Genomic DNA, 23,691 nt, shown 5'->3' on the forward strand with positions numbered 1-23,691 from the left:
GAAGAGCATAAAGCACGAGCATTGTTTTTTGCATTTCAAGAACCAGCCCAAGGGATTATGTGTGTCTTCAAGAGATGCCAGTGATCCGGTAACTTCATAAGAGGAAGTACATACAAAGGCCCAATATAGAGGCTCCACAAATTGGCGGCCTACATTGAAGAAGCATGTCATCCCTAGGATAAATAAGGCAAACATGACAATGACTCAACTGAGACTGGAAAAATTAACGTTTTATGGTTCATTCATTCTTAATCCTTCATGGTATGTAAAGGGAACTTGTACATAGTGTTTCCATGTTAAATATTTTAAATAAAGCCTTTGTTATCTGATGGACACTGTAAACTTATCCAGACAATATATGGAGTATATATACAAAAGGTGTCTGAACAATTATTGAAAGAAAGTGGAAGTTGTCACATCGCATTTCCTTCCAGCATAAACTGTCCCTTCAGGTGAAGAAGTCATAGATTACTGCACCTAAAGCAACAATCAGCTAAGAAGAATAAGAAAAATAAAATAATATTTTACCCTCACTGATTCATGTAAGTTAAATCCAAATCCTGTAACCCAACAAAACACTACAGACCTCAATGATGTCATTGGTCATGACATATCATTTCCAAGTTGGTTTTCTGGTTTCCATGAGACAGAGGTTATTCTCCAGGCTGGAGATAAGTGCCAGTCTTCCTTTAATCCAGCTAAACGAAAGTGGTCTGGCCCACCACAGCTGTTTTTAAACACAAGTATTTGTCATATAAAAGCAGTGTTTCCTAATACCCTTTGGTAAACAAATTCTGGAAGTGTTGACAGGCAGCAGCATTTTACAGCAGTACAGTTAACACAAACTGGCCAATGAAAGTGGCTACACTCTTGTCTGGAAGCTGATTGGCTGATAGGTCTGAAAGTTAAAATAACTTTGTGGGACAGACTGGAGCATGCACAATCAGATAATTGGCCAGCACCTCTTGTGGGGTGTACAAGGCTACTCTTCCCCCCTCTGAGGCAGAGGTGGTGTTGCCATGTGTATTTCAGAAGTAGATAGTCAGTGATCAATAAAGTTGTTCTCCCTGTGCTGACAGTTTTGAAAGTGTTCGCAAGTGGGTTTCCGTGCACAGGCTCAGGAACTGGTTTAATATGTCATCTGTTTTCAAGAAGGGTGCTGCTGTTTGGTGAGCACATATGGACTCTGGAGGAACAGGTAGCCTAGCAGAGTGTGGAACAGCTAGCTAGCTGGAGGTGTTGTTTGATAACAAAGAGGTGGACTTGGAGACATTTATTACGGGACAATAAAATCTATATAGCTCCAGCGGTAATTTGAAGTGTGGGCTTCTTGTGTGTATCCTTAGCCTTTTTAACTATAGATTGTCATCCTTTCTTGTTTACAGAGGAGAATATAGAAATCATAGGATATAGGTTCCACCTTTTTGTAAAAACACTGTTTTTTTACTTTTTACCAAACATGTTTTGTCATCTTTGTTTATTGAAAACTATAAAAAGTGAACACATTTTAAGTTGCACCCAATCTAACAAAGTGAGGCCTAATGAATATTTATTATTTATTTATTTTGTTGTGATTTTACATTGTATGGATTTGTAGGACCATCTTTATGGTGTCCTGCAGGGATAGCTTAACAACTGCAAACCAAACGATGCAAATGTGAATTTCATCGGTGAGGTAACACATCCCTTGATTTATAAAAAATGTGATTTTGCCGTGTCAAAAGTTTTATGCGTATATATTTGTTATTATTCCTGTTTTGTTGTGACAGATCATTCTTTTGCATTCTGAGGGCACTGCACACACATATTAATGTATTTTGTATAATTTTGTTCTTTATAAATGGCTTTTTAATTTGCAAAATGCAGTGAGCACTTTGTTGTTGTGTTCCCTAATCCCGTTGCGTTCATTTGTTTCCAAGAGAATTCGGTGACAAATCTGAATTTGGTTTACTTTTTGTCTCCATTTCTATGTATGTATGTATATGTGTGTGTGTGTGTGTGTGTGAGAGAGAGAGAGAGAGAGAGAGAGAGAGAGTGTAAGCTCCTTTGGCGTTCATTTGTTCCCGAGAGAGTTTCCTGCCAAATACGAATTTTGTTTACTTTTTCTCTCTTTTTCTGTGAGTGTATGTGTGTGTAAACTCCTTTAGTTGTTTGTGTTGCCTTTTCTGTGAAGTTCTTTTAATGTGTTAAATAATGTGCCTTTACAGAGTGTAGTGTTTTCATTTAAAACTTGTTTGCCTTGTGCTATTGCCTTCTGTATGTAGAAGTTATCTTCTATTGTCAGTTTGTGGTACAGTACATTTGCTGATCATTTAACAGCCAATAACCACCACCCAACTACAATAGCAACAGATTTAAAAATAATGAAATCCAGCCACAGCCTCTGTTTCTTCAGTATGTTGCCTATTCTGTGGATAATTTTGTTATTGTAGGTGATGACGAGCCATTTTGTTTTGTGTGTGTGTGTTGTTGTACTGTTGTGTCTTGCATGTGGTCACTGTTTGTATGTTGTGTTGATACGTGATGTGTAAGGTTTTGTATGTGTGTGTGTTGTGTGTTCATTCATTTTCTGTTTACAGATTTGTTGGTTTAATTTCTCTATCATATGGGGCTTGTAACCATTTTTCTCTGCTACCTGTTTTATTGAATTTAGCTCTTGTGTATAATTCTGTTTGCTCACAGGTGTTCTGTTCAATCTGTGGAGCACGAATCTGAAGCTTGCTTGCTTGTGTGCCACCAGGTGGTTTGACAGGTTGTGAATGGTGATGCTTGTGGCTGTCGGTTTCCAGAATATTGTGAAGTAATGGGTGTTGTTTGTTTTTCGTATGGTGAGGTCCTGAAAATTTAGTGTATTGTCTGTTTCTGTTTCTAACATGAAGTGAATTTTTGGGTGTAAGTAGTTTGTTTCATTGTGTAGCTGTGCGCGGTTCATCATTCAGTCATATTATGTCACCAACCTAAAAGTAGCAGTATATGACTTTGTAATTTTTAGATGTTATTACGTGTGTGAACATCCTTTCTCTAAGTTGTTTATGAATATATTGGCTAGGATTACCAATTAGTGGCCTCCTAGTCAACATATCCATGAACAAATTATAGAACAGTATATTCACACACATAAAAAGACCAAAAAGAAAAACAAGTACAACAACACACACAAATCAAAATGGCACATACTCACCTACAATAACAAAATTATCCACTGAATAGGCAACATATTAAAGAAACAGGGAATTCAAATAGGATACAGGACAGCCAACACAACACAGAAAAAACTCAAAACATAGGAGACTTCATTCCACATTTGCACTTGGCAGTTTTTGCTGTTTTGTAGTATTTCCTGTGCTGCATTATTTGAAGTTCACTTTCTTTAACTGTTTCTCATTCTGCATTCTGCAGAATGGCAAGAACTGCCATGTGCAAATGTGAAATGAAGCCTTTTGAGGCCAACACTTCTAGCAAGGAGGGAAGGAGCAGAATATGTAAAGAAACACCAATAACTACGGAGGATGCTTTATAAATAAAAGCGAAACACTTCTGTGTAGTTCTCTTAGTTAAATTGCAGTCAGTGCAAGATGTATAACCTATAGTAACACATTATTTAACACATTAAAGGAACTTCACATAAAAGGCAACACGAACAGCTAAAGGAGATTACACACACACACACACACACACACACACACACACACACACACACACACTCACACACATGTGCACACACGCACCTACATACACACACACACACACACACACACACACACACACACACACACAGAAAGAGAGAGAACAAGTACGCAAAATTCAAATTTGGCGCAAAACGCTCTTGGGAACAAATGAACACCAATGGGATTAGGAAACACAACAATGTAGTGTTCACCGCATTTTTGCGAAGTGAAAAGGATTTTATAAAATATTAAATTACACAAAGTACATTAACATGTGTGTGCAGTGCCCTCAGAATGCAAAAGAAGATTATGATTAATAACAAACATATACGCAAAACAGTTTGACACGCCAAAATCACATTTTTTATAAATCAAAGGATGTGTTAACTCACCGATGAAATTCACATTTACATTGTTTGGTTTGCAGATGTCAAACTATCAGTGCAGAACACCACACAGATTGTCCTGCAAAACCATATAACGTAAAATCACAGTAAGAAGCAAACTGAACAAAAATTCATTTGGGCCCCACTTTTTAGAGTGGTTACAAACTAAAATATTTTCACTTTTTATGGCTTTCAATAAACAAAACCTACACAGGCACAGATGAGCCGAAACATGTTTGGGAGAAAAGAAAAAAACAGTGTTCTTGCTAAAAGGAAAACTCTATATCCTATAATTTAACTGCAAATACAGAAAGAAAGACAAGACCTGTAGATCCAAAAGATGAATATGATAGAAATTGATTGGAAAGGGTGCACTGACCTTTTTCGGTGCTCATTTTCAAATCCCATGGTTGGATCTGAGAGTTTATTGAAAGTAGTTACATTGCTACAGGGTAGTGATTAGTGGTATAGAAGAAGTGGCTATTTTAACTGTGTCTCATGGGTCAAACCAAGGCTGATGACCCTTATTTAGCATGATAGTATATTTTTAGCAATGCACAGAAGTAATATGAGTCCACCAACAAATGTTTGGGAGGAATGTTACAGAGGAATAGAGGAATACATTGCTTTATTTCTCTTGCACTGCACAGAATATTTGCACTGTACATAATTAAGAATATGTGGACTTCATCTGCACTCACAATTGGGACATCACCAGACACTATGGCAGCTCTCTGTGCAAGAAAAGGTGGAACATTTCACTTGCCATAGCCTTTCAGAATTGGAACCACTATCCAGAATTTCACCTTCACAGGGCCCCGGCATTGACCATTGGCTGCACAATGCAGAAAAATCCAAAGGTAAATCCTATGGTTCAGCATACTGCAGTTTTCAGCAAGCTTTGGGTGCGGTTGATTCCTTTTGTGTTTGGGTTTGCTGTTTCTCTTTAGCGTGCCGGACTGCTGCAATGTATTTCTAGGGTACAACGTTTAGATGAGAAATGTTGGAATAAGTAGCTAGGGATATTTATTATGACTAATTTTGAGAAATGTGAAACAAGGACAATGGAAGAAAATCAGTTAAATATTCGGAAAGTAAGCCAAAAGAAATTAGTGGAGATAAAATGGATCTACGAGCAAAATAGTTGGCACAGTTGGAGGCAGATCAGAAATAGAGGAAGGTAGAAAAGAAAGAAGAAGTAGCTGGGAGAGCACAGAATGAGGCCAAAAGATAAGGGACAGAGAATAGGAGAAGACTGAGAAAGAACATAAGAGGAAGTAACTGAAAGAAGAGAAAAAGAAGTGGCTTGAAGTTGTATCCAAGCAGTTTAGATTAGAGCATGAAACATGAAAGAGATATGGAGGGAACAAGTTAAGAGATGAAACAGAGAATTTGAAGAAGGGAGTTCATCACCAGATGGTCATGACTATGACTGAAAAGTAGATGTCCGCCTCGATAGCTGAGTGGTCAGCGCGATGTAATGCTAGGCAAAGGGGCCCGAGTTCAATTCCTGGCTGAGTTGGAGACTTTCTCCACTCAGGAACCGGGTGTTTTGTTGTCTTCATCATTGTCATCATATCATCCCCATCAATATGCAAGTCACCAAAGTGGCGTCAACTCGAAAGACTTGCTCCAGGCGACAGGTCTACCCGACGGGAGGCCCTAGCCTCATGACATTTCATTTCACTGAAAAGTAGATGATCGTTCCCAAAACAATTGGGAGAAGGATTATGGTTTTTTTCACAAAGGAAGTGAAAGAAGCCTTGGTCTTGCCTCTAAAAGCAAAGGAATGGAAACTGAGGGAGAGAGAGGTTGTCCCAATACACACCTGAAAAGAGGATGCCAGATTCTAAAATTATTGGGAGATAATCAGACATTACTAAGGAGTTGGCAACAGCAGTTAATAATGACCCCTGATAAATATATTCTCTACTGAAGCCAGAATTACAAAATGAATTGGAGATCTGGGGCAAAAAAGCTGTCAACTTGTTATCAGGTATGGAAGAGTCTTACAGAAATAGTCCAGAACGAAAAACAAGTAGGAAGAAGAAACAAAGAAAATGGATGAAAGGGGATCAACATTTTCCAGTAATGCAGGTACCACAGGAAAACAAAATGAAACTCAGGAATCACTATAATTCCAGTATTGCAAGAGTACTGAGAATGCCCAACAGGAATTGCAGTCACAAGCACTAATGCAATTTTTGTCATGGCTGTGACATCAGTGACATAGAGAGCAGGGATCACAGCTAAGTCAGTGGTGAAGCAAGATGAACCTTTAGCAAGTTTCTCATTGGTGCATCATCTATCAAAGAAATTGTAACGTGAAATATCAAATCTTCCCCGATGGCCTTTGTGGCCTCCACTACATCAGACACTGTGGCTCTCGAATCCTCCATAGTGATCCCATTTAGTGACTTCAACGTGCAGTAAGTTTGCATATATTATATCAGTGATACATGTATCCAAATAAATGTTCCAAATGCAGACACATATTGTATTTAAAGTTTTTAGTGAAAGTGCATGTGGATCACGAATATCATGTGTGTTCAGGTGGCCTCTGGGTGCCAACATATTCATGCTGGAAAGCTGCTTGGTGAGTGATGTTCAATAATGAGCATTTTTCTTTGTGGTACTGGCACATTTACGTATTGCTGAATGGACTGACAGCTACAGTATCCATTTTTAACACACATGTAGACTTAATTTTAATGTTGTCTTCATTAAACACAGTAATTTATTTGTACTGAAATCTCTGTCTACTCACTTCATATGCATTTGGCTTGCAGTAATGTGGAGGACAGGCAGATCTGTAAATTTCACGCTCTAGTTACTTATTATTTCTTTTTTAGTGTTCTGTGGATGTTAATTTATCTGAAAGCTTTCAGAAATAGCTGCAATTAGTCACGTTTTATGATGGTTCAATTTCTATTTTTGACAGACTGATTTCAAGTTGCCTAGTGACTCATCATCAGATGGTTCACAGTTTTTAGTGACTGTTTGCAGTATTGTGGAGGTCACTATATAGAGTTATTATCATCCATGGGTTTAATCCTGGTTAGTTACATTGAGTACACAAAATTACATAAACTTTGCTATGCATAACAATTCCCATGTGTTTTTAGTTTGCTGGAATTTTTTGTCAGTTTTACTTATCAATGTGAAGGTGCAGTAAAACTCTGTTTGCTTCTTTGGTTAAGTGAAAATTGTTTTGTTTATTATGGCACTTAATGACTCTTGTGTGTATGGACTTCAGAAAGTTAGTCTTCCCAAGCTAAGGCCATTGTACAACAAGAGTGGCATATTATCACAAGAGAGCACATGTTATGGTTTTCCCGGGGGGGTGCAGTTCTGATGTGGTAAATATAATGGGTGCCTCACAGTAGATGACTAAAACGACATGAAACTGAAAATATACTCCAAGATTGAACTGTGTGGAACAACACAAGTTTTGTGAGATAATCATCTAAACTCATACAGATTCACCACAAAATTCTGGTGGTATATGGATCTAATGCAATGTCATGTCAAGTCATAATAGAAAGATGCCAACAATTTGACTGAGTCCAAATAAACATGGGTGACAGTGGTCAGGAAGTCCAGACTTTGCACATGTGATTTCTATGTTTTTCGTAAGCTGAAAGAACATCTAGGGGGAAAGAGATTTTCCAGTGATATAGACTTCACACAGTGGTTCTTGAGTGGCTCTGCGACTAAGAAGCGGGCTTCTATTGTCGAGGAATGGAAAGTCCCCTATAGATTGCCAAGTTCTTAAATTATTCTACTTTTCACAGACTGACCCAAGATTATTGTTTCTGAATTTATATTCTTGTTTTAAAATTAGCCTGGGGTTTTTATTTTTTATTTTTGTATTTATTTCATTTTATTATTTGTCGAAATGGTGTTTCTTGCAGAAGGCTGCTATGTTAGACACAATTCTATTTTACATGGAGAGTTTTTTGACAATATTGAGATAGCATAGATTGCTACTCACCATACAGCACTTACGTTGAGTCGCAGATACGCACAACAAAAAGACTGTTAACACATGAGCTTTTGGCCAAAAGGCCTTCTTCTGAATTAGACAACACACACACACACACACACACACACACACACACACACACACACACACACATGTACACACACCTCATGATGTGAGACGCAATCTGGGTGGTGGGGGCAAGGAGGGGGAGGGATAGCAGGGTAGTGGGTGTGGATGGTAAAGGGTAGGGCAGCTAGGTGCAGTTAGGAAGTTGAACAGAGGGCATAAAGGAGGGAGTGGTGGGGGGTGGGGAAGGGGGAGGGGGAGCAGAAAAGGAGAGAAGTAAAAAGACTGTGGGTGGGTTGGTGGAACATAGGGCTGTGTAATGATGGACAATGGCTAAAGAAGGGTTTTGACTACCTTTTGCCATGCCCTGAAAAGAGGAATGTCCTACCCGCTATCCTTCCCACCCTCCCACAGTGGTATTCCGCTACTCACTGAACCAACACAATATCCTCATCCATCTCTATACAAACCCTGTTCCAAACCGCTTGTTCATGGCTCATATCCCTGTAATACACCTAGATACAAGACCTGTCCCATACTTCCTCCCACTATCACCAACTCTAGTTCAATGATAAGCATCATCTTATCCATCAAAGGCAGGGCTACATTCGAAACCAGTCATGTGATCTACAAGCCAAGCTGCAACCACTGTGTTGCATTCTACCTTTGCATAACTACCAATAAGCTGTCTGTCTGCATGGATGACCACTGACAAACTGTTGTCAAGAAGCAGCTGGAACATCCCATTGCTGGGTATGCTGCTTCATTTTAATGACTGCTTCACAGCCTGTGCCATCTGCATTCCTCTGCATCAGCTTTTCTGGACTGTGCAGGTGGGAACTCTCTCTGCAACATATCCTACTGGTCTCAATCTCTATTGTCATTGTCCGTCACCCACCTATCCCCTTCCCTGTTCCCACTCCAGAATTACACAGCCCTCTATTCACCAACCCACCCACAGTCTTTTTACTTCCCTCCTTTACTGCACCCCCACCCCCACCCCACCCCTCCCACCCTCTGTTCAACCTCCTGACTGCACCTAGCTGCCCTACCCTCTCTCCAGCTTGTCCTTGTATGCTCCCACAAGCAGCACTTTACCGCCCCCCCATACCCTGCTATCCCTCCCCCTCCCTGCTCAAGCCTCCTCCTTAGTCCCACCACCTACATTGCTTCTCCCATCATGCACAGCTGCTCGCAGTCTGACCTTGGCAGCCAGAGACAATGGTCATGCATGCATGCACACATTTGCATGAATGTGTGTGTGTGTGTGTGTGTGTGTGTGTGTGTGTGTGTGTGTGTGTGTGTGTGTGTGTGTGTGTGTTGTGTTGTGTTGTCTAATTCAGAAGAAAGCCTTTCGCCCTGAAAGCTTACTTGTTGTGCCTATTTGTGACTGAACATCTGTACTATATGGTGAGCAGCAATCTATCCTTTTCATAATATCATCATTATTCCATCTTGGATTTTCCAAGGAGAGTTTTTTCTGTTTCTGAATTTTCAATTCTTTATGAGTAATGATTGCTTATTAATTACAATGTATAGTTTAGTTCAATTATATTGCACTGATTTGCTGTTTTCTTTGTTCCTTTCTTGTTTTATAGATGACTGGTTTTAAGAAGTACTATAATTTTTACTTTTTCAAGTATTTTACCTTTATTTACTTTTCTTAGAAAGATCAGGCATCTGATGAAAATCTTTTTTGTTCAATATAGAACTGCATGTCCACTTCGACTGTGGTTCTAGGGATGACCAAATATCTGCAGTTCTACTGCTAATGCTGCAGTTAAATCGGGTGGCCCAGCCTAACCCAACTACTTTCAAAGATGACTGACTTCCACAGAATGGCTGGTGTTTCCTAATACCTTTCCAGAAGAAACTTCTGAAATGTCAGCAGGCAACAGCACTTGACAGCTGTACAGTAATGGCCAAAGGGTCTACATGGTGCTCTGGAGAGTGATTGGCCAGAACAGTCTTCATGTAAAAATATTTCATGGAGCAGTTTGGAGGATGCAAATTCGAGGAGATGGCCAGCAGCCATTTTGGGTTGCACAAGGCTATTTTTCTGCCTCCTGGGGCAGAAGCTGTGTCGTGGTATGTATTTCAGAAGTGTAATAAGTGATCAATAAAGTTATTCACTCTGTCTGGAAAGTTGTGAAATTATCTGGAAGTGTGTTCCTATACGTGGGCTCAGGAATTGGTCCGGTGAATTGGCATTGTTGTTACAGAATTTATTTATGTTCAATAAACATTGTGGGCCAAAGTGAGGGTTACAATGTTGGCAGTAAGACAGTTGTAGTACTTATTTAACAAGTGCTACTGTGGACGTTTGTGATTTGTAGACCTACTGCAGCAATAGCTGTCGCAACGGAAAAAAGATAAACTAGCAACATCAACAGCAGCAGGGGGTGTTACTATTCAGTGAGAATATCTGGACTCTCTAAGAAGAGGCAGCCTAGTCAGAGAAATGAAAAATTCATACAGTACAGGTATTTTTAATATGTCAAACAATGTATTGAAAGAAATCATATGTTACATTGCAGCACCATTAACATATTCTATAAACCTATGTCTCATAGAAGGGTTTTTTCCTTATCCTCTCAAACTATCCAAGGTAACTCCAGTCTTTAAGAAGGGTATCAAATCAGATCCTGCAAACTACAGACCAATTTCACTAATTCCAGTACTAGGAAAAGTCTTTGAAGGCATAATATATCGGCAGATGTATGAGTACCTGGAACTAAATGGTATGCTAAATGCATCACAATTTGGTTACAGAAAAGGAAGGTCAGCTATACATGCCATAGAGCTCTTAGTCAGAGATGTTTTAGCAGCATTCGAGGACCATGCTCACACACAGGTAACCTTATGTGATCTGAGCAAAGCTTTTGACTGTGTTGACCACTCACTTTTGTTCTCTAAACTTGAGTACTATGGAATATGTGATAAAAGCTTAAAAATCATCAAAGCATACCTCAATAAAGGGAAACAGGTTGTGAGTTCAGGGAGTCATCTGTCAAACACACTCGATGTTCAACACGGAGTGCCACAGGGATCTAAATTGGGACCACTTCTTTTCCTTGTACACATAAATGACTTACCAGGAAATATAGATGTAAAGACATATATGTATGCAGATGATACAACTTTTCTATCTGTAAACCATGTACTTGATAACCTTGTAAGTGATATGAAATTGGCAAAAGAAAATGCAACAGCATGGTTTAATGCAAATGGTCCCCTATTAAATGAGGAAAAGACTCAGAATATGTGGTTCAGTCTATCAAAGACTACAAAAATAGAAAAACAAAAGGCAAAGTTTTTCGGTATCGTACTTGACAACAGTCTAACATGGAACTCTCATGTTGATCACATAGTGGTTAGGTTGTCAAGAGTTATATATTTGTTGAAGAGACTGATGTGTTGTGTGACATTTGAGTACATAAGGACAGCGTACTTTGCCTTTTTTCAATCTATTTTAAGGTATGGGTTAATACTCTGAGGAAACAGCAGAAAAATAAATGAGATTATGGTGATCCAGAAGAAAGCAATCAGAGTAATGGCTAAGGTAGATAATAGAACACATTGTAAACCATTGTTCATTAAATATAGAATTTTAACAGTTATTAATTTATATATTCTTGACAGCATTAACTACATACTTGCTGAACTACCTAATTTAAGTCTAACAAATCAAAGGCATGACTACTATGCAAAACCTGTACTTCTCTGCTGTTGCCATAAAATAGATTAGCTAAAACTAACGATAGTCATAAGTATACGGCAATTAAAATATATAACATACTGTCTAAAAATGCATCAATCAAGCCTGATAGATTATTTAAAGAAAATGTACATAAATTCTTGTTAACTAATCCATTCTATTCATTAGAAGAATTTTTAGAAATGCCCAATATCAACTTAAATATGTAAAAATTTATTTTGTAAAATTAATAGGTTAAGTGAACTGACGAAGTCTATTTCATGTAATAATGCTGAATGACTAATAAAGAATCTGAATCTGAATCTATGGAGTAGTTAGTTAGCTGGTGGTGTTGCCTGATAACAATAAGGGACTTGGCAAGGTTTATTAGAGGATAATAAAATCCATTTGGCTCCAGGGGAAATTTGAAGTGTAGACTTCTTGTGTGTGTTCTTATCTCTTTTAACTGTTATTCTGTATAGTTTATAGAGTAGAAAATAGATGCTAGAAATTGGCTGGAGATGGTGAAGAGTCTGTTTGCGGTGTTTTTCTTCCAAATTGGTTGGAGATGGTGAAGAGACTGTTTGTAGTGCTTTTCTTCCAATCACGTGGCCACACCTGAAAGGTTTTTAAAAGTGTTTTGATAGCTAAGGGGCAAGGAAAAATGGCATGGAAAAATGACTATTTTAAAACTTGTCTTGCTGGTCAAAGTGAGGTTGGTGGGTCTTACTTAGCTTGATAGTATATGTGTAGCAGTGAAAAGACATAGACTGGGTCCACCATTTTGGGAAAAATCTACAAAACAATACATCACATGACTTATTTTGCACAATGCACACTGATAAGAACATATAAACTTTGGCCGTGGTCACAAATGGGACTTCACCAGGTGCTACAGAAACTCTGGAGACAGGACAAAGGAATGTTTAATTAATTACTTAATTAGTTAGTTAGATATTTCAGGGCTCATTTGAATCATTCTTTTCTTGAGATGATGTGAAACAAGTCAGCTTATACGATATGTATACATAATTAGTGATAACACTGATAAACGTATTATTTTTCCATGGACCAGAAGGAGTTGTTCTGGAAAAATGATTTTAGGTTAGATTTGGAGCAGATCTTCATAACAGGGTGTGCAACCCACATTCTGATGATGACAAATGGTTCTCAGTTCGCAGCTGGTCATTCCAATAGTTTTTCCACTCACAGTTGTATTACGCAGCTGACCATACCCCCTCTCCATCAATCCACAAATAGTGTAGCAGAACAGTTTGTTCGCACCTTTAATGTGCAAATGTTGAAAGCTTTAGGGTTTGTTAAATTGGCTTCAGCTCTACACTTCTTCTGGCTTCTTGCAAGTCCACATCTGTTGTTGTTGTGGTCTTCAGTCCTGAGACTGGTTTGATGCAGCTCTCCATGCTACTCTATCCTGTGCAAGCTTCTTCATCTCCCAGTACCTACTGCAACCTACATCCCTCCGAATCTGCTTAGTGTATTGATCTCTTGGTCTCCCTCTACGATTTTTACCCTCCATGCTGCCCTCCAATGCTAAATTTGCGATCCCTTGATGCCTCAAAACATGTCCTACCAACCGATCCCTTCTTCTAGTCAAGTTGTGCCACAAACTTCTCTTCTCCCCAATCCTATTCAATACCTCCTCATTAGTTACGTGATCTACCCACCTTATCTTCAGCATTCTTCTGTAGCACCACATTTCGAAAGCTTCTATTCTCTTCCTGTCCAAACTGGTTATCGTCCATGTTTCACTTCCATACATGGCTACACTCCATACAAATACTTTCAGAAACAACTTCCTGACACTTAAATCTATACTCGATGTTAACAAATTTCTCTTCTTCAGAAACGATTTCCTTGCCATTGCCAGTCTACATTTTATATCCTCTCTACTTCGACCATCATCAGTTATTTTACTCCCTAAATAGCAAAACTCCTTTACTACTTCAAGTGTCTCATTTCCTAATCTAATCCCCTCAGCATCACCCGATTTAATTTGACTACATTCCATTATCCTCATTTTGCTTTTGTTGATGTTCATCTTATACCCTCCTTTCAAGACACTATCCATTCCATTCAACTGCTCTTCCAAGTCCTTTGGTGTCTCTGACAGAATTACAATATCATCGGCGAACCTCAAAGTTTTTACTTCTTCTCCATGAATTTTAATACCTACTCCGAATTTTTCTTTTGTTTCCTTTACTGCTTGCTCAATATACAGATTGAATAACATCAGGGAGAGGCTACAACCCTGTCTCACTCCTTTCCCAACCACTGCTTCCCTTTCATGCCCCTCGACTCTTATAACTGCCATCTGGTTTCTGTACAAATTGTAAATAGCCTTTCGCTCCCTGTATTTCACCCCTGCCACCTTCAGAATTTGAAAGAGAGTATTCCAGTTAACGTTGTCAAAAGCTTTCTCTAAGTCTACAAATGCTAGAAACGTAGGTTTGCCTTTTCTTAATCTTTCTTCTAAGATAAGTCGTAAGGTTAGTATTGCCTCACGTGTTCCAACATTTCTACGGAATCCAAACTGATCTTCCCCGAGGTCCGCTTCTACCAGTTTTTCCATTCGTCTGTAAAGAATTCGCGTTAGTATTTTACAGCTGTGACTTATTAAACTGATAGTTCGGTAATTTTCACATCTGTCAACACCTGCTTTCTTTGGGATTGGAATTATTATATTCTTCTTGAAGTCTGTGGGTATTTCGCCTGTCTCATACATCTTGCTCACCAGATGGTAGAGTTTTGTCATGACTGGCTCTCCCAAGGCCATCAGTAGTTCTAATGGAATGTTGTCTACTCCCGGGGCCTTGTTTCGACTCAGGTCTTTCAGTGCTCTGTCAAACTCTTCACGCAGTATCTTATCTCCCATTTCATCTTCGTCTACATCCTCTTCCATTTCCATAATATTGTCCTCAAGTACATCGTCCTTGTATAAACCCTCTATATACTCCTTCCACCTTTCTGCCTTCCCTTCTTTGCTTAGAACTGGGTTGCCATCTGAGCTCTTGATATTCATACAAGTGGTTCTCTTCTCTCCAAAGGTCTCTTTAATTTTCCTGTAGGCAGTATCTATCTTACCCCTAGTCTATCAATGGTCAAAACCCAGCAGAATTCCTATAGGTGCCCTCACTGGATCTTTCTGGTTTTCCAGTGTGCACTCCCAGAGTATGAAGTGGGTGCAGCTACACCTTTCTATGTGGATGCCCAGGTGTGGTCATGCACATTTGGACAGAGTTGTTGGTGGATCCAGGGGCCATGGCAGAACAAGAGGGGCTCCAAATGGTGTGAGTAACCAGATTGCAGTACGTTGTGGTGTGAGGATGTAAGGGACATGTCATCTAGGTCCATCCCTCCTTTTCTACCCTCTCCCCTCCAAACATCTGAACTACACTTAGCAACCCTTTCCTGTCCCCACCAAGTCCCCACACACTTGCACAAGCAGTAGTACACCTCCCCTCACTCTCAGGCAGCCTTCCTTCCCCCTCCCCAACCTAGCACCCTCCCTACCCCCACCACCCACACCAGGTTGCTCCTCACATCAGGCACAGCTGCAGTCCACGTCTGGCCATGATGGCCAGAGGCAGTGGTCATTTGTGTGTGAGTTGTGTTTATGTGAATGTATATGAGTTTCCTACTTCAGAAGAAGGCCTTTAAGCTGAAAGCTTAATGGGCAGCAGTTTTTTGTTGTGCCTAGCATGACTTGAGGTCTCCTTTATATGGTGAGTTTCAATCTATCCTTCTTTTAATATTGTTATTATTCCATCCAGGGCTTTCAATTGTTTGTTACAATTTATAAATTACTTACACTGAGTTTACATCCACGCCTGAACAAAACAGAAAATGTCAGCAATACTTCAGTAATGCATTAATCAGTATTTATTTTAGTATCAGTTAAGACTGAATAATATAAATAGTATAAAGAGAGAGAAACATTATACAAATGGCAATAATGGTTGATTCTATCAATGTGAAGCAAACAGTTTATTCACAGGTTTAACGTATTTTCAATAAAATTATGATCTATCTCCAGTGATTATTCAAAACAGGAATGTAATTTGTGACAGCAATGAAGCATACAAACATTTGATCCTAAAAGCACTGCAACACAGTTTACAAATACTGTAATTCCAATCCTTCAAGACCTGTTTAAAAGCAAATGCAAAAACTAAAACATAATAAGTTTAAGTCTATTGGGGATATTTACATGGTGTCATCTAAAGAGCAAGGTGGTAAAGTAACCATAAGAAAAGAAACCTCTGGAAGCTACATCGACAGATAAGTAACAATGGTGTAGCCACATCCAGAAACATTTTGCTACAAGTACACTGCTGCAACAGATCTTCTACTTACGACCGCGCAAAGTACCGCTCACTCTAGTCCGTGGTCACTGACTAAGATGACAGTTTTGTCTTCTAGAAGGCCAACTGTGTGATCAATGTATTAAGCAGGCTACTACATTAAAATTATTGTCAAATGTACTCTGAGTGAGAGACTTGTATTTTGTCTGTATCAAGTGGTACGTTAATGTTCAGACAGTTGTAAATACTCATAACATCCCTGGGGAAATGGGTTTACAAAGTTAAGTAGTTCTTCTTATTCATGTTGTAATAAAGCAAACTAATATTTTATGTGTTATAGTATCCACTCGGTCACCTCCCAGAGCAAGCCAAAGAACCCACCGTTTTACAGATGAGTGTATTTTCATCCAGTACAACAATTTTGTTGTCCTCAAATTATTCTTACAAGTTATCTTTATTTCGTTCTGAGCACTTCACTGTAATTGTTTGTCCTTATCTGTGCTACATATTCTGCTTCATATTCTTCCAGCACAAATTTCTCACATAAGAATGGAAACAAAGGGAGTAGATAAAATCTTAAATCAGAATATTAGTTACCATGAAAAATACATGCAGCAAGAACAGTGACGGTACTCAAATGGTATTAATATTAAATTTTTCCATTCCCACACTGCAACTGGTAACAAATCAGTACAGTAAGAAAAAACTGCAGGATTCAATGATGATTTTTATTCTTTTGTTGCAAATTACAATATTGATTACAATTTGGAATGTACGTACCACATGGTTTTCCAAACTTTGCTACATGCACTAAACTGTTGTTTACAATTTTAACTACTTCTCCTCCATGTATTCCTGTATAAATTTCTCCATTGTGTACAGCAAATGCTTCAGGCCCCTTAAGAAGATCAACAAATAAATGTTCTGCATTGTTTAATCTATCATTTAGCTGTAATGGTCCTTCAAATGGCATGTAAGTAGGAGCACTGCAAAAAAAAGTAACAAAGCTTTGTAAATGACAAATTAGAGCAATTTCTTCACTAGCAATTTAACTCATAAATAGACTCATTTTAACACTTCTGATAACATCTTGTGTTCATTCCATATCTCTATTCATTTACCTTATTTGGCTTTTTTACCATGAAACAAAACAAAATTTTCAGTTGTACATTCAGTAAAAAAACTGCTCACTGTTGGTTTAGATGTTGTAATGAATTAATTTCCTGCTTCTGAACCCCACGGTTTTTATTTTATTAGTTATAATATGAAGCTGCCAACTGCCTTGCCACCATGGTAACACCGGTTCCCATCACATCACTGAAGTTAAGTGCTTTTGCACTTGGTTAACACTTGGATGGGTGACCATCTGGATGTGCCGAGCACTGTTGGAAAGCCAATTGAGGAGCTACTTGATTGAGAAGTAGAGGCTTCAGTAATAAAAAATGACAACGGTTGGGAGAGCAGTGTGACCACATACCTCTCCATATCCACATCCAGTGATATCTATTTGCCAAGGATGAAATGGCATCCGGTCAGTACCATTAGGCCTTTTGAGGCCTGTTCAGATAGTAAAGTAGTATGTGGGTCAAAAACATTCACACACTGAGATACAACATGCATGAAGTTGCTATCATGAGTACTCTATATGGCCACGGTACCAGGGTTATATCTGGTCACATTCTCAAACTAGGTGCTGCCTTAGTTTCCACTGAGTACATAGAAAATGAAGCAGTAAAACCATGTAACAAATTTGTATTTTATTATTGACTTATTTTCAAAGCATAAACAGACTGAAGCATACAGTCATAAAGGGTATTTAAAAATTCATTAAGTTCCCTTTTATTCTGTTCATTGTTTGTGAAACAGGCTGTTCCAGCACCAAATTTGTAAGGAACCAGTAATTTTCTTTTCTGTAAAGAGTAATGACCATTATGTATTTGGCACCCTACTTATTTCTTTTATTATTTTTTATTTACTTTTTTTCCTTCCTTGGGAAGTGTAGATGGTACATGGTGAGCTGTAAAGCAGTAAGTCACAACACTGGTCAAGACTGCTTCCAGCTGTCACTGCCCAACCAATGGAAATGATGTATTACTTGCAATTGCATAATAAAGTGTTAAGGAACATGCTACTGCAAGATCTGCTCTATGCACCCAACCAGTATTCCACCCAGCATATCCTATTCCAATCTCATCATAGGCATATCCTACCCTATCAGAAGAGGGGACATTTGTGAAAGTAGTCATATCACACAACTTCCACTGTAACTTTTCTGTATTCTTGGGATTGGGCCACTGATTATCTCTATAATTTACATGTGAGTCTTGATGTGAAAAACATTTGCTGTCAAGAGTATATGACACCACTTACACCAGAAATAAGAGATTCATCATTCATAGTGCTGTACACTGCTTCTTGATCATTTGAATTTCAAAATAGATATTCACCATCATAACTGATGACAAAATGTGGCTGTTATAATCTGATTCAAGGAAAAATTAGTAATCAATGCATCTGGATCATCTGTGATGGTTTTTCCCCAGCATGAGAGGAGTGTGTGGAAAATGAGGGTGCAATTTCTTGATTGTAGGAGGACACATTGCTATATTCACATTCAAAGAAAGTACAACAACAACAACAAATTGGAATACCATGGAGTTCCTTTGAAAAGTTCTTGAAAGAATTCGTGAGAATTGATTAACGAATGGGCTTGCGTCATATCTTGTTTCACTATGGCTACAGGACAGTACCCAAGACACTCAAAATACGAGCATTTCTTGGCTAGTCCTAAATCTGGACAATTCTATGACCAATTTAGGGCTGTGACTGGCCCCAAATAATTTCTTCCTTTTGCCAAAAATTAAAGAAACTTGCTATTGGCATCATTTAGAATTTACTCACATGAATGTATCTGCATATGTAGCATTTTTGACCAATGTTCCTAAGCATACATTGTGAAGTCTTTGCAGAATGGTTTAGGATGAAGAATTAGTGTGTACAACCATAAGTAATGTACACTGAAAAGAAGTGCAGAAACGTTTGTGAGAAAGTGAGATTGTGTATTACTTCCTTCAAACTATCAGAGTCTCTTTATATAGCATTATATAGCACATTTAAATTGATGAGAGCTGAACTACAATGTAATATGATGAGAGCACTAACAAGTCTAATATGGCATTTACAAGATGCTGAATAGAAGATTGATAACTCTAGTACCCTTTAAAGAAAAGGCCATTGTTTACTGGTAGCTATCTTAAGAGAGTAGTGTCATATGTTCCATGGGAATGGGTACAAATGAATATCATTCAGTGACAAACGATTTTTGTCAAAATGTTGAACTGCACTCCACTATGCTGAGAAAAGTTCAAAGAGATACTGCAACAGCACTCAACACAAATTATTACTGGTTACATGAATTTAAATGTGATTGTATGAGCAATGCATAGGTGGCACATTCCATACACCCTATTGAGCTTTCTTATCTATAACTGATACATAAACCATTTCCACCCAGTCCATTCCCCATATTGCAAGCTATTGTTTGTATAGTCCTTATGTTAGCTTCATGGGTACTTTTGTGAAACCAGCTCTAGGCTGACTTACTGCAACAAGAGTTGATTTTTATTTAAATTTATATGGTGTATCGTAACTACTACCCTGCTCTTCATTATGTTTCCAACTGTTAAATAAGCAGTAAAATATATATGGCAGCTAAACAATTTAACCAGAAAAGCAGCAGTATTTTTTTTTCAAAGTAGAACCTTTACTGTTGATCATTAAATACATTATATGAGTCAATGATGACAAATGTCCTTCACAAATAACATTAAACAACATCCTGATACTTAGCTTTTTGCTAGAATGTGGGATTAGTCCATCATTATATTTTATTTTGATATTTCCCACATCCTTGAGAATTTTTCCTCATAACTGGATCTACATAAGTAAGTAAATATTGCAGAGTTCAAAACAGAACAGCTGTCAACATGAGTCACTTAATAGCAGCAAAGCAATTTAATCAATTAATAAAAACAAGTCTTCCAGTCCAGAATGTATACAAACTGGGTTCTTTTCAGAGTAAGCTGACATAATAGCTCCATACTTAGCAGTCATACACAACTGCTCACTTGGTGGAAGATTCACACATATAGACTGGAAAGTTGTACAGGTCACATCAACACACAAGAAAGGAAATAGCATTAAGCTGCTGAAATACAGACCCATATCCTAAAACAAAAATAGAGGGGTATTATGCGAATGCTTAATAAACTAGCAGAAGGCTACGTATGTAGATCAAATTTAAAAAGTTTTGGCTGTAGCTCCTCTACACAGAAATGAAGATGGCAGAAAAATGTGAAGACTGGAGGTTTGCTATTATTGGTACTGCTGCCAACCTGACTGCTGTTGACCTGTCCTTGGACTGAGTGCAAGAGCAAACTAACTTTGTTTCATGTATCACAATTGGCCATGAAATAACTTGTTTAAAAAATGCTGACTACAAAAATATCATCAGTGAATATACATAATAATACATGTGCATAAATATCCTGACTGTCCTGAAGAGGCAATAATTGCAAGGTTTGTAACTTACAGTTCTTCATTGTAGTCTCAAAGCTCTTTTGTACAATATAAAAATTTTGTCATTTATTGCAATATTTCCTCAGGTTATCCTGTAGGACAGCACAAAAAGAATTCACACAAAAATACAGATGTACCCCACACTTGTCACCAACATGAATTTCGCATTTACCAGGGCCAGAGACAAGGAAATGAACACACTGACCTCCAGAGTAATTACAGTGAAATTGATTTGTGATGGCAATAGTTTGCTTTATGCCCTCGAAGATCACTGTACATCACAGCAACATGGTGTAAGATGGGCAGCACCTCTTGCTATTTAAGCAGAGCACCAGCCACAGTCAAGCAGATCTTTGTACTCTATTAAGCTGTGTGTTTTGCTGAATTCATTGTTTGCTTTACTGACTTTCCTGATGTATTTTGATTTCTCTTGTTTTGGATTATTCACAATAGCTCACAATTTCTTGGATATTCCCACACTTCTTTGAAGTAAGAGAATCATACCTGGTTTTCTCGAGCTTTTTGTAAAAGTATGAAATATGTCATATGCTTGAACAGAGTGTGTGCGCATCTGAAGGAATACAAAAGTGATGATAATAGTTCCTGCAATGTTTCATAGTTATAACTGGTGATAGCTTGATTGAGATTCCTTAAAATTGTGTTCATATATAATAAACATAGCTCAAATTGATGAAGACTACATAAGAATTCTATATCTGTCGAAGATTTATTTTCTTCTGGCATACCAAAACTGTTGTTTGTTTATTTGTTATGTATTGTGGTGATCCTTGTGCAGGCTGCCATTATACAATGATTGGGAAAAAAAAAAACGAAAAAGAAAGCCTCTCCAACATTCGTGAAGATAAAAGAAGTTATCAGTCAGCCACTACAACAAAATGTCAGACAAACATAATCAAAATTAAAATGGTAACTTAAACATAATATTGTGAACTATAGTAATATACAGAAAGGTTGAGCCAACAGATGACTAAAATGGAGTCCAGAACTATTTAACATAACATTATATTAGTAGCCATAGCAAGTACATGTGAAATGGTTAATAACAGATCAGAAAATTCATTGCAGATAAAAAATGTTATCAAAGCACATGGTTTCTTAAGTAGCCCATTATTTAGAAATGAGTTTATAAAACAGTCTTCATATAAAAATAGTTAAATAACAATCCTAAACACAATCCTCTTAAATAAGCACCCAACTGTTACTAAAACAATTCTTGATATCTCATACATTCCTTTTAGTTTATTTAACTTTTTTATTTTTATTTTTTACTTGAATGTGAACCCCAATTACAAGAAGTTACACAAGTATCTACTACCTTGTTGTTTACTATCTGGTCCTCTCAATATCAATTTTGATAATTCACTACTAAATAAACTTCCTCTAAGTCTCACCACTATAAGAAGTTTGAGTGAAGCTGATATACAGAATAGATTTACAGTTCTTAAGACAAACCTGTAGGCCGTAAATTCCATGTAAGGTGGCAGAGGCAGCACTGTAATAAGTATGAAGCAAATAGTGGCTTCAAATAGTCTGGCACCAATGAATTTTATAAAACCCATTTCCTGAAAAGCAGATTATGCAAAAATTACACATTCGTGTAAGAAAACATTACATTACACCCAAAATTCATACAGATTTTATTTCTCACAGGTTTATATGTCTGTGGATAAATAATCATCAAAGGAATTGCTACAACATGCTATAATGTCCTACAAGTGCATGCTTCACAAGAGTAACCACATTGTTTATATGCAATATGAAGGTAAAAATTAATACTAATCATATTTATTTATTAATCTTTATATCAGATACAACTACATTCAGGCAAAACAACAATAAAAAATTAAGAATATGACTGAGCATCCAGAGTTCAGATATCTTTTAAAATTACTTCAACAGGAGCAATATAAATTATTTAGAATAAAGGAATAATCAAGAGCAGGGAAAGGACTCCCAGAGTCCAACCACTCGTCCAAGTAGTGGGACATGGGCAATGGCAAGAAGTCGTGCACTACCAGCTGGAGTGCAATACAGTGGTGACATGTGCCCCATTATCATTACAATTGCTGGAAAGACCTCACAGAATCTTGGGAAGTGATGGCAGGGCCACCCATATGAGGGAGGGGCGGGGGACAGGGGAGGGGGGGGATTCTGACAAGTTCGGGAGGGGGGGGCCATTGAAAAAAATTATCTCTCTATATCTATTTTCGCTCACTATTCAACTGTGATTCTCTTTAATATTGAAATTTTCATCAAGCTGTCTGTGCTGGGCAATTGTACAATCATGTAAGGTCAACGTTGCTAGTGATGCTTTTGCTAGTTTATAAATTTAAAATAAAAGAAAATCAACACAACAAAAAGATATTATACCTTGTCCAACTTTTCTTGGGGCAATGCCCCCTAGTACTGCTTGACACTTGTCAATGGGATTCATAAGTTTTTGTGATGCTTAACACTGCTGCCAATTTATGCAAGCTGACACTGAGTGGTACTGCAGTAGCAATACTATTCTGTTCTTTGACCTTTATTGTGGCCTTACTTTAATTTCATATCCCTTTCATTGTTTCAAATAATTACCACACGTGAACATGAATGTCACTTTAATGGGCTTTGATAAAACGTTTGTACTTCTGTGTGTTACTTTCTGTATGGCAAATGGTCACAATAGGGCGTGAGCTGCAAATGTTGTCACCACTGCCAGAGACATCCCTGCACAACACTTCTTGCCTTGCAGCCACCAAACTGCTTACCTCTTTTTTCCCCATACTGGCATCTGACACGACTCAATAGTCAACTAACTATCAAACTCAATTTTACAACACATATTAATAATCAAGTATGGCAACGACTGAACACCCCCTACTGCGAAATTAAATGATAAATCCCCACAGCCATCATTTGGCACATTTGTGAGCAAGAAATAATCGAAACTTTTCTGGAGATTAAATTTATTTAAATATGGACTGAC

At 37.9% G+C, this 23,691-nt stretch overlaps 1 protein-coding gene across 3 annotated transcripts in view; it reads right to left on the minus strand.

Annotated features, from left to right (window-relative positions):
• LOC126466399 (adipocyte plasma membrane-associated protein Hemomucin-like) overlaps positions 1-23,691 on the minus strand; it is a 115,284-nt gene that overhangs the window by 55,953 nt on the left and 35,640 nt on the right. For all 3 annotated transcript variants that reach the window (XM_050096383.1, XM_050096384.1, XM_050096382.1), the window contains exons 2-3: positions 22,176-22,285; positions 16,905-17,110 (exon numbers count right to left, since the gene is read on the minus strand). In XM_050096383.1, the coding sequence (XP_049952340.1) occupies positions 16,905-17,110; positions 22,176-22,282 (313 nt within the window). In that variant the 5' untranslated portion in view covers positions 22,283-22,285. The remainder of the gene's footprint in view (positions 1-16,904; positions 17,111-22,175; positions 22,286-23,691) is intronic.

Source organism: Schistocerca serialis, chromosome 1 (genome assembly GCF_023864345.2).
Source record: "Schistocerca serialis cubense isolate TAMUIC-IGC-003099 chromosome 1, iqSchSeri2.2, whole genome shotgun sequence".
In the NCBI taxonomy this organism is placed as follows: domain Eukaryota; kingdom Metazoa; phylum Arthropoda; class Insecta; order Orthoptera; family Acrididae; genus Schistocerca; species Schistocerca serialis.